We start from the raw sequence: 12300 nt of genomic DNA on the forward strand, positions 1-12300 counted from the left end.
ACAATGGGAAGACATGTAGAGCTAGACTTGTTGAGCAATAATACATTTTCAATCTTGTATTTTGTAGTTTGTGAATGAAGTTAATATAGTCTTATATGTGTTCCGTTTTCAAACACGATAATGAATCGGAAATCCAATTTTCTTTTTCAATTCATCTTCACATACACGAGCATGCAACAAACATATCATTTAGTACACCTTTCATTAAGAAAATGGAGAAAATTAAATTGGGGTCCATACATATACAATAAAGGAATGAACTTCTTAAGCAGCTTGAGAAAATTAGATTGGGGTCCATACATATACAATAAGGGAACGAACTTAAGAAAATTGGGAAAATTAAATCGGCCCGAGAAAACCCTACAAAATGCATGCGAAACTCATATGATTTCGGGACTTCTTCAACGAATCTCAGGAAATATTCATGAATCTCAACTAAGATGCATTGTCTGTAGTTACCAAGATTCATGAAATAAGTCGAGATTCTTCGAAGGATTTCACGATAAGCAATAACATAAACCCAAATTAACTCAACATCTCAATAATAACTACATCAAATTTTCCATGGATTTTAACCTAGAAATCTAAAAACATAAACTAAACAACTAAGAATATAATAATAAAAATAAAAATAAAAACATAAACTAAAAAACTAAAAACAAAGTAACACCTTGTTTGAATTTGGGGAAGCAAGAATCAAGAAAATTCGAAAGATTTTGTGAAGGTTATCGACAGTAACATGAAAAGTTTTTAGGGCGGCTTAGTGCGTTTTGTGAGAATATCAAACAATAATTGGTGGTCCAGGTGTATTTCGGTCATTTGCTATATCATTATCTTGGTGATGCACTCGGTCAAGAGAGACCGATAAATTTTTTAAAATAGCTTTTTAAGTTTTGGAAAGAATCTTTGAGTCGATCTAAGCCAAAATTGACTAAGAAAAACAAAATTATGAGTTTTCCAAGATCCTGTTGTTTTTTTAAATATAAAACCAAGGTGGTACTAGTTTTGTCAATTTTTTGAAGTTTAGCCTAAGATTTCTTTTTCTTGAAAAAGAAAAGAAGGAAAAGAAAAGAAAAGAAAAGAAAAGAATTAAATTGGAATGATTAGGTTTGCGGCGAAGCGACGCTGAATGGAGTACATGGAACAGTTTGAGAACATTGCAAATATAAAGTGATTTATTATGCTAGGGTATGTTGTTGAGAAAGATATATCTATATATTGTTTATTAGGAGTACTACTCCAAAAATATCTCTATATTGTTTATTTATTTATTTTCTACATGTGTGGAGTTCATGCATGTAGATAGAGGACCTATATATATATATATATATATATATATATATAATTCAACAAAGAATTTGATTCTTTCATCTAAAATACTATGCCAATATACTAAAGAAATAGACCAATTACAAATTCCATGTACATGTTATATTTCTAGCAAAAACAACACTTTCTTTTGTTCTGAATTTTCAGTCTTACTTTTTATTTTCAAAATATTAAATGTTTGGTTTTTAAGTTTTGAGTTTGATTTCAATTGTTTTAAAGTGTTAGTTACGATTTATCACTGATATTCGAATTTTATTTCAATTTAGTTACTAAATTTCAATATTTACGTTATTTAAAATACTTAAAATTAATTAAATTTTGTAACTTATAAGTAAATATTTAATCAATTAAAAATGTAAAATCTTGAAATTTAAGGACTAAAGGAAAACAAAATCCAAATCTTAAAGGTAAAAAATTGTAATATTTTGATATTTAGAGACTCAATTGAAACTTAAAAACTGAATACGTAATATTTTGAAACCTAAAAACTAAATAGAAACTAGCTAGATTGACTAGAAAGATAATATATAAGTTCTGTAATCTTATTCTTGGTTAAATTATATGACTTTTGTGGTAATTGGTAGTTTTAATTGAGCTTCTATATTTTGAAAAACAATGTAATAAATACATACCAGACCTAAAGCTAAAAGTAACCATGATTTCTACATTCTAATAAGGGAAATAATAAGAGAAGAATTTTTAGAAAGAGAGTGAGAGAAAGAAGTATATTTAAAGTGATAGATAGTGATAATTCATCCCAAGAACCTATTTTAAGTTCTCTCCTCACTTCAATATCAAATTTATTCTTTTCTTCTTCAATATTTCTATATACAAATGTAAATGATACAAGGATTTGAATTCGGATAACACTAGATGATCTTTATGTGTATGCATGTCAATTAACATATATTTTATTCTCACACCATTTAAAGATTTTCTCTTTATTTAATTTCTTACACTAATGCAGTGCTCCTTAACTTATTTTTGGATGTGTTGTTATTAATACGCTACTTTCTTAAAATTTAAAGTGTTTGGTTCAATATCCGTAAACACACTGGCTAAAATTTCATATATGAATACACAAGTAATTGAAAGTTTAATTAGGAATGCTACTTAAGGTTTTTCCTATAGGTAGGTATAGTGGAGGGTGGCAAGTGTGGATAGGACCAAAGTAAGCACAAGTGGGGTTTTAGGGTTGTTTTTGTTAAGTTTGACCCTGGCAATAGAGCATTTGATAAGAAGGAATAACAAAAAAGGTGATGGAGGCCAAAAATGTAATAACAAAGACATTGGTGAATATTCCAATTAATTGAAACATGAAAACCTTAGACAAATGCAAATGCCCTTCCATGCATAATTCCCAAAACTCTTTATTCTCTCCATTTTCCTTCCTTTTTTCCCTTTTTTTTTTTTTCTTTTTTAAAAGGGAAAAATTATTGAGTGTTTTTAAAAGAAAAAAGGCAAAAGCCCCTTTAATAATACTTGGAGAATCCTCATCCTAACACTTCAAAGCAAAGGTTAAATTGAATTGGCCATCACTATGTCTATTTCTTGAATCTGAATATTCCATTTCTCTCCATTTCTTCTTTGATTTATCATCATATCTTCCAAAATCCAAACCCTTAATTAAAACATTATTTTACCCCTATCTTGCCTATTTATCTAATTTATTAATATGACTGATTTGATCGTCATGGATTGACGACTTGGTAGTAAATAAAAGTCTAAGACGTAATCGGTTTAATCTGTAGTACATGAATGTCACATACTTAGGATTTAATATCCTATAAGTTTCTTTGACACTCAAACATTTAGAATAAAATGAGTTATATAGGGAAATTAGTTAAGATGGACGTAAGCGAACCCACGACAATACTTTTTGTATTATCATGCAATATTTTGACTAAATTCTACCATATAATTGTTTCATCTAATTTGGATAGCGATTCAACTAATAAGTTATGGTTGGACAATCAAGTAAACATATATATTTATAAAGTCATTTTAATTATGACTCTAGATGTATAAAGCTCATTAGATAAAAGCACTTTTCACGACTCTATCTCTCTGACCCTACAAGTATAAAAAGGTGTATTTGTTTGGTGTACAAACTATTTCAATCTAAACAAAGAATAGTAATTAAACACGGTAATAAAATGAAATTTAGAAATAATAAAATATAGTTAGTTGTAAATTATTATAATCGAAAACACTAATTATTATAAGTATAACTTCTATTTTTTTACAAGATTTTGGATATGTTTTATTCTCTTTTTATTTTTATTTATTTATTTTATTTTATTTTATTTTCATAAGATTTTTAATCAAATACAATTTGAGGCGGATGATTTAAACTTAAGACCTCTTGCCTTTAAGAACATACAAATGTTAGTTAAGCTAAATTCATTTTGGCTAGTTCAAAATATTCTCTTTTTATTGATCATTCTTAAATTAAAAGCCTATTGTTCTTCAATAATAATCATGAATTGAACTTCAAGTAATTAGTTTAAAACAATTCTCATTAATCCATTCTTATCTAGGAAATAAATCAAATATGAAATTAATAAGTTGATAAGAAGTAAGTAATGTAGAAGACTAAAAACTTTTATATATAGACTCACAAAAATATCAGAATATGCATATGAATGGGCCAATGCCAATATTCATACTTTCTTTTGAGTAATCACTTTACACTTTTTTTTTAGGATATAATTTCAAATTCATATAAAACTTTTCACAATACACTTTGAGCTTAAGCTATTTCTTATATATATATATGAATGTGGGATATAATAAAGGAAATACATTTACTATATTTTGTATATCAATATAATCGAAAGCATATATTTTATGTTAGTCGAGTACTTATATATTTTGATCGGTAATTAAACTTTATTGGAATATACAGGTTGATCAAGAATGGAACAATTTACCTAAGTTTAGTTAAGAACTATACCATCATATTAAGATTTATTAAAAATACATACCAATATAGACTTATAAAAGAATATAAAGTTTTCACAGCTCTATTGTTTTATCTTAAAAATCGGTAAGAACCAAATAGATACCTAAAAATGTTTCAAAGAAACAAAAAATGTAAATCTCATTTTAGCTTCATATCCTTCGAGTTTATTTTAATTTATCACAACATTTTTGAAATGTTTTATTCGTTAATTTTAAAACTTTTTAGTTCATTCTCAAACTCGGAGACAAAAATTTTAAAACAAAACATAGGAATTTTAATCATAATTACTACGTTATCTTTTAAAAGTTAAATATACTTTTTCCAAAAATTTTGTTGTTGTTAATTGAAGATATTTAATTTCATTTACTTAGGGGTAAAGAATGTTAATTATGGTTTTGGCGGGTGAAGTCCGTACAACTATATTTCAAATAATAACGACCCTTATCTTCATCCCTACTCTGCCACGGTGCCAAAACATGGCGCTTTCTTCTCCTTCACTCCTTCTTTCACCCTCTTTCCATGTCCTTCCCTCTTCCGATCCGCCTTATAGGGTCCTTCAAGAACACCCAGCTCTCAAGCTTCTCTCCAAATGCCAAAACATTCGAACTTTCAAACAAATCCACGCTCACATCATCAAAACTGGCCTCCACAACACCCACTTCGCTCTCAGCAAGCTCATCGAGTTCTCTGCTGTTTCACGCTCTGGTGATATCTCTTACGCCATCTCCCTGTTTAGTTCCATCGAAGATCCCAATTTGTTTATTTGGAATTCCATGATTCGAGGGCTTTCGATGAGTCTGTCGCCAGTTCTGGCCTTGGTTTTCTTCGTCCGAATGATTTATTCCGGGGTTGAGCCGAATTCTTATACGTTCCCTTTTCTTTTGAAGTCTTGTGCTAAGCTTGCCTCTGCCCGTGAAGGGAAACAGATTCATGCCCATGTTTTGAAGCTTGGGTTTGTGTCTGATGTGTTCATTCATACTTCGCTTATCAATATGTATGCGCAAAGTGGCGAAATGAATAATGCCCAATTGATTTTTGATCAAAGTAATTTCAGGGATGCGATTTCTTTCACTGCATTAATAGCTGGCTATGCGTTGTGGGGTTATATGGATCGTGCTCGGCAACTGTTTGACGAAATGCCTGTGAAAGATGTGGTGTCTTGGAATGCTATGATTGCTGGCTATGCACAAATGGGTCGTTCCAAAGAGGCGTTATTATTGTTTGAAGATATGAGGAAAGAAAATGTCCCCCCAAATGAAAGTACTATTGTGTCTGTTCTTTCTGCTTGTGCTCAGTCAAATGCACTTGATTTAGGAAACTCAATGCGCTCTTGGATTGAAGATCGTGGGCTTCGTTCAAATCTTAAGCTTGTTAATGCCCTTATTGATATGTATTCCAAGTGTGGTGATCTTCCGACTGCTCGCGAATTATTTGATGATATGCCTGAAAGAGATGTGATCTCATGGAATGTTATGATCGGAGGTTACACTCATATGTGTAGCTATAAAGAAGCTTTAGCGCTCTTCCGTGAGATGCTAGCCTCAGGTGTTGAGCCTACTGAGATTACTTTCCTTAGCATTCTTCCATCTTGTGCTCATTTAGGTGCTATTGACCTTGGTAAGTGGATACATGCTTATATAAACAAAAACTTCAACTCAGTCAGTACCTCTCTTTCGACGAGTCTGATAGATTTGTATGCTAAATGCGGTAATATAGTGGCGGCACGACAGGTCTTTGATGGTATGAATATCAAAAGCTTGGCTTCTTGGAATGCTATGATATGTGGGTTAGCAATGCATGGACAAGCAGATGAGGCTTTTGAGCTTTTCTCAAAAATGTCTAGTGATGGAATTGAACCAAATGAGATAACCTTTGTTGGTGTTTTATCTGCTTGTAAACATGCTGGTTTGGTTGATCTCGGACACCAAATTTTCAGCTCTATGGTTCAAGACTATAAGATATCTCCTAAATCCCAACATTACGGGTGCATGATAGATCTTCTTGGGCGAGCTGGGTTGTTCGAGGAAGCAGAGTCCTTGATACAAAATATGGAAGTGAAACCAGACGGAGCCATTTGGGGTTCCCTTCTTGGAGCATGTAGAGACCATGGACGAGTCGAGTTGGGAGAATTAGTCGCGGAACGTCTTTTCGAACTCGAGCCAGATAATCCTGGAGCGTATGTGCTTTTATCCAACATATATGCAGGAGCTGGTAAATGGGATGATGTAGCAAGAATAAGAACAAGATTGAACGACAGGGGAATGAAAAAAGTTCCTGGTTGTACCACAATTGAAGTCGATAACGTCGTTCATGAGTTCCTAGTTGGGGACAAAGTTCATCCACAAAGTGAAGATATTTACAAGATGTTGGAAGAAGTAGACAAACAATTAAAGGTATTTGGATTTGTGGCAGATACTTCTGAGGTATTATATGACATGGATGAAGAATGGAAAGAAGGAACTCTAAGTCACCACAGTGAGAAATTAGCAATTGCTTTTGGATTGATAAGTACAAAACCAGGTACACCAATTAGAATCATTAAAAATCTTCGTGTTTGTCGTAATTGTCATTCTGCTACAAAGCTAATATCTAAGATATTCAATAGGGAGATTATTGCTAGAGATAGAAACCGTTTCCATCACTTCAAAGATGGTTCTTGTTCATGTAATGACTATTGGTGAATACTTTACATAATAAGACAATAGGCAAATACATTGTTCCTTCTTCACCATTGTCGAATTCATCCACGCCCCACATCCATGGAATTCACTGTTTGTATCCCACGGCTTCTGACATTTCCGAACTGAATGACCCAACCTACCACAAGTGAAACGAATATCTGATCATTTCTCATACAAGACAAGACACCATACTTTTTTTCCTTCATTTGTCTTTTATATCTTGGAACACCTTTGCAGAGGTTGCATATTATCAATTTTCACTCGTATCTTCGTGAAAGGATATGTCCATCTACTACTATCATCGTAAACGATTTCTTGAACTTTTCTCACCATGGTTTCCAATATCTATGTCATCTTTCGAGACTTACAGTTCACTAGAAGATTATGAATCCGAAACACCAATTGTCCAATTTGATCAGCCATCATAGGAGAAACTAGAAAACTCTGAGAGCTTTATCAAAACTCCAATGGCCAACATTCATAATTATAGCCCTTTTTCATACCTGATTGAAAGTGAATGAAGAACACATTCACCACTTCCACTTCGATTTTCATGTCCTGATGAACCTTCACACTGACTTTGTCAAAGATCGAAAAGCATCACTATTCACCCTTTTGTTGTTAAAATGGCAGCACCACACATTAAAACATTCTCTTTAGTGGTGGAAAGGTATGTGTTTAGAAACTTTTTGGACAAACACACAAAAATGAAGGAGTTTCTCCTAACTCAGGATCTCAATTTCATATTTTGGATCACCAAATACTTGGGTTTAGTGGCTACATAATCCTAAAAAATAAAAATAAAAATCCTGAGCAATTCAAAGTCCTAGTTCGAGTTCTTAAAAATTACAATTGTTAATTGTCAGCTGATCCAAAACCTATTTATTTGTCTCATGGAAATCACTGTATTGTAAGCAAATTCGACATGATTGTGGTCAACACTATAAAAGTGAGAGAAGATTGTTTGCTTTGAATCGAAAGAAAGAAAAAACAAATCAAGATATTTAAAAGTCAAAGCTTCTGGTTTTATGAAGCAATGAAGAATAAGAAGACCAACAAACATAAAGGGTAAAGAAAAATCAAGATGCAAATGTCTGTGTTTTCCAAATCTAAAGCTTCTGATTTGTGAAGCAATAAAGAAGAAGATGACCAAAACAGTTTTTTTAAAATGAATTAATTCCATATTTGAAAAATCAAATGCACATAGACAGGTTATAAAAGATGTTTATTTGTTCAGAAAATATTATTTTGTCAAATTAAGAAAGTTTTCCTTACGAAGATTCTCTTGTAAAAAGATTATTTTAATTGGCAAAAATAATCTTGTTAAGGAAAGATTTTATATGACAGATTTTATTTATCTGAATATTGCGTGCCGTAATCTCCTATATACATCCGGATTGAAGCAAGGCAGTACAACACTCAAGCATCTCAAGATTATAGTTTACAACAAACCTCTGAGTAAAGTAAAGAACTGTGTAAGTTTACTTAGAAAAACATTTGGTTGTACTATGGATCTTGACTAAAGAAACATATGTGTGCGATGTTCACACTGTGTTTATGAATCTTTAAGAGACGTTTGATTAAGGGGGAGAAATTCCAAATACTCTGTATTATCAAGCTAGAAGAAATACTTGAAAGAGGAAAAATATATCTTATTTGATTTGTTCTAAGTGATCTAGGTTACTTTGTTAATAGTATCACTTACAGTATCTTAAGAAGTATATTTTGCTCAACCCAAAGGATTCATTAATCCAGTGTATCCTAATCATGTGTACAAACTGCATAAGGCTCTCTATGGACTCAATCAAGCTCCACGTGCATGGTATGAACATCTGTCAATCTTTCTATTTTCTCAAGGTTTTACCTAAGGAGGTACAGACAGACTATGTTTATATAAAAAAAAATGGTAATGAGTTCATTGTAGCCCAAGTATATGTCGACAACATCATATTTGGAGGCACCTCAGTCTCTAATAAATTCCTTTATGGATCAAATGAAGATTGAATTTGAAATGAGTATGGTAGGTGAATTGTCCTTCTTCCTTGGATTTCAAATTCTTCAATGTGATACAGGGATCTTCATATCACAAGAAAAATATGCACGAAATCTAGTAAAGAAGTTTGGTCTTGAAAAGACTAAATTAAATCGTACTTCAGCTGCAACTCAATTCAAAGTATCTAAAGACAATTCGGGAGAAAAGATTGATGAAAGCCTTTACTGCAGCATTACAGGCAATCTCTTGTATCTCACTGCCAGCAGGTCTAATATTGCGTCTTCAGTTGGTGTCTGTGCCAGATACCAAGCTGATCCAAAGATGTTCCATCTCAAATGTGTCAAAATCATTTTAAAATATATTGCTGGAACTTTAGACTTCAGCCTATGGTATTCGTTTGACACAATTTTTGTTCTAGTAGGATACTGCAATGCTGATTGAGTAGGATGTGTTGAAGATCGTAAAAGTACCTTTAATGGGTGCTTCTTTCTAGGTAATAATTCAATAGCCTAGTTCAGTAAGAAATAAAATAGCATCTCTTTATTTACTGTAGAAGCCAGATACATAACAGTTGCTAGCAGTTGTACACAATTGTCATGGATAAAACAAATGTTGTCAGAATACAATATTTCTCAAGATAACATGGTACTATACTACGACAACATAAGTGTTATCAATAACTCCAAAAATCTTGTGCAACACAGCCGGACGAAACATATTGATATCCGTCATCACTTTATAAGAGAATTTGTTGAAAATAAAGAATATCTCTTGCACATGTTCGTAGTTCTGTCTAGCTTGCCGATAGACTAACGAAACCTTTGGAAGTTAATCTATTTGAAAAACTTCGGGTTGGGCTTGGTGTGTGTGCTTTAAATAAATAACATCTCACCAACAATTATATCGGGTCTGGTCTTGTTTTCTAATTAGGCCTCTTTACTGTTACCATACTCGCAAGAAATTGGTTTAAATTTGAATTGCAAGTCCTAATTAACGCTTCATCTTCGCCTGTCTTTTCTCCTGTGAAGACGCTTTGTTCTCCTTCACGACCACTATTTGACTGAAAAGAGTTCATCATGGTCACCACCAGAAAATCCTACTATTAACCTTACTTTTCCTCAATGTCGGTACCATCTTCTTCAACAAACCATACTTCCAAACCTAAAAGGTTCAAGATGATTCCGGCTCGACATCCCTATCGACATTTGACCGTGCAAGTGAACTTCCACCTGCATCTTCCTCTTCAGAATCTATCGAGGTTCTGCATGCTCAATCCACTACTGCACCAGACTCAAGACATCTCAAAACACCATCAAAATGCACCACAGTTGCTGTCTCTCAGGTACCTCCTTCTACCTCTAGTAGACCTGCTACTTAACGTAAACCCAAGGTAATCATCTCTAATTTCGAGTCCAAAGATGATGTTGCAGCTAAACTTATGTCTTTAGATGAAGACGATGTTGTCTTAGCTGATGTGCTCAAATGGAAAGTCATTGCCTTTGCAACTGCCACTCATGTCAAGAGCCCTGCCACAGACAAGAAGTTCAAACCCTCAAAACCAAAAAAGGCAGAAAAACTGTATGATGAACTGTTTGGTTCACCTTCATCCAGACTAGGTTTTTCTCTCTCTAGCAAGTTTACTTCTTCCGTTGCTCCTTCGTCTTCTTAAGTTCACCGTTCGTCTAATGAACCTATTGATGATTTGTTTGCTGAGTTTCAACATGTCCCTGCTCCTCGTGGAGAAGATTCCTCTCATGCACCCCTTGCTGTTGATCCGTTTCCTGAGTCTACACCATCTAGACAAGTACTGCTCAAGAGCCTCCACTTTCTACACCAGCCTCGTCTCATCACTCTGATGCTCTTGGAACTACCACTCACGTTCTTCAATCTGGTTCTGTTTCAATCCATTCTGATAACCTGCCTTGCAAGATGTATCGGGTCCCCTCTAACAACTAGAAAGTAGTGGCAACTAAGGCTAGTAGACGCAAGGTGCCTATGAATGTTCCTACAGTTCCTATTGATGGGATTTTGTTTCATTCGAAAGATTGTGTGTACAAGTGGAAATTTGTTGTAAAGCGGCGCATTGCAGATGAAGTTGTCATCTTTGATCAATATCACTATTGTAAGGCCATTTTTTATCTTATTACTGTTGCAGGTTTGTTGCCCACAATCACAAATGTTGCGCCCTTTTATTCGAAGTTTATTCGAGAGTTTATAGTTAATCTGTCTGCTGACCTCAATGATCATGGCTCCCCTGAATACCAAAAGGTACATGTTCGGGGTAAGTGCTTTGAAATTTCTCCTGCTCTTCTCAATCAATTATTGAGGCATTCCTTACCTGCTGATTATTCTGTCACTCTACCACTTCCTGAGCAACTTGCGTTAGAACTTTCTAGTGGGTCAGTTCGACAATGGCCATCTGATGGACAGTTTTCCATGATGAAACTGAGTATTAAATATGTTATTCCACACAAGATAGGCATTACAAAACTGGCATCCTACTACTCATCTTTCTACAATCTCTACTACTTTGACTGATCTTCTATTTTTAATTGGCACTGATTATAAAAATGATGTTGGAGATTTCATTTTTCAGCATGTGTTTACATCATGTCGATAGTTTTAGGGTAAATATCCCCATTTTTTTTCCTCGATTACTTTGTGCATTTTTACTGTCTCAACATCCAAAGGTACTCACTGATGAGAATATCCAAGGACCTGCACCTCGCACCATTTCTCTCAGTTATAAATTGTTTCAGGGATCACATGTGTCTGATCTTCCCTCCGTTTTCCATCCTCCTATAGTTGGTTCTCAGTCTGCTGCAAATTTGAACATTCCTTCATCTGGTCTTCATCTACCTTCTAAGCTAGCCTCTCGACTATTGCAACTTATGTCTGATGATCATGGTCTCTCAGTGTGGAGATTCTTAATTTAAATGAAATGATTGCTGGTCTTACTAGCAAACGTGTGGCTACTGATATAGTTCTTCATGTCGTTTAGACTCTGCTTGAATCTTTCGAGTCTTCTAGGCCTACTCCAGCTTCCTAATTATTTGTCTGCATGCAAGGGGGAGGAAGTTCTACATAATTTTTTTGTGAAACTTTTTTTGAGTTGCACATTATCCGTTTATGTTGTAGCAGTTATTCAATTGGTTGTTTAATTTATCTTTTGTTTACAACACCATTATCTATTAATGATTATGATCGGTGGACCAACTACTGTCTTTTATACATGACTGAACAAATAATGGAAGCAGGTCTCACAGGGGAGTTTGTTGATTTTTGGTAAGACCTTCTTCATAAAAGATGTTTATTTGTTTAGAAAATATTAT

At 33.7% G+C, this 12300-nt stretch overlaps 1 protein-coding gene across 1 annotated transcript; it reads left to right on the forward strand.

The window, feature by feature from the left end:
* The first annotated feature begins 4731 nt into the window (after positions 1–4731).
* LOC103502738 (pentatricopeptide repeat-containing protein At1g08070, chloroplastic) lies at positions 4732–8630 on the forward strand. Its single transcript, XM_008466795.3, has 2 exons — positions 4732–6814; positions 8323–8630. The coding sequence occupies exons 1-2, from the start codon at positions 4771–4773 to the stop codon at positions 8496–8498; spliced, it is 2220 nt and encodes a 739-aa protein (XP_008465017.1). The 5' UTR covers positions 4732–4770; the 3' UTR covers positions 8499–8630.
* The last annotated feature ends 3670 nt before the right edge of the window (positions 8631–12300 follow it).

This window comes from Cucumis melo, chromosome 2 (assembly GCF_025177605.1).
Source record: "Cucumis melo cultivar AY chromosome 2, USDA_Cmelo_AY_1.0, whole genome shotgun sequence".
In the NCBI taxonomy this organism is placed as follows: domain Eukaryota; kingdom Viridiplantae; phylum Streptophyta; class Magnoliopsida; order Cucurbitales; family Cucurbitaceae; genus Cucumis; species Cucumis melo.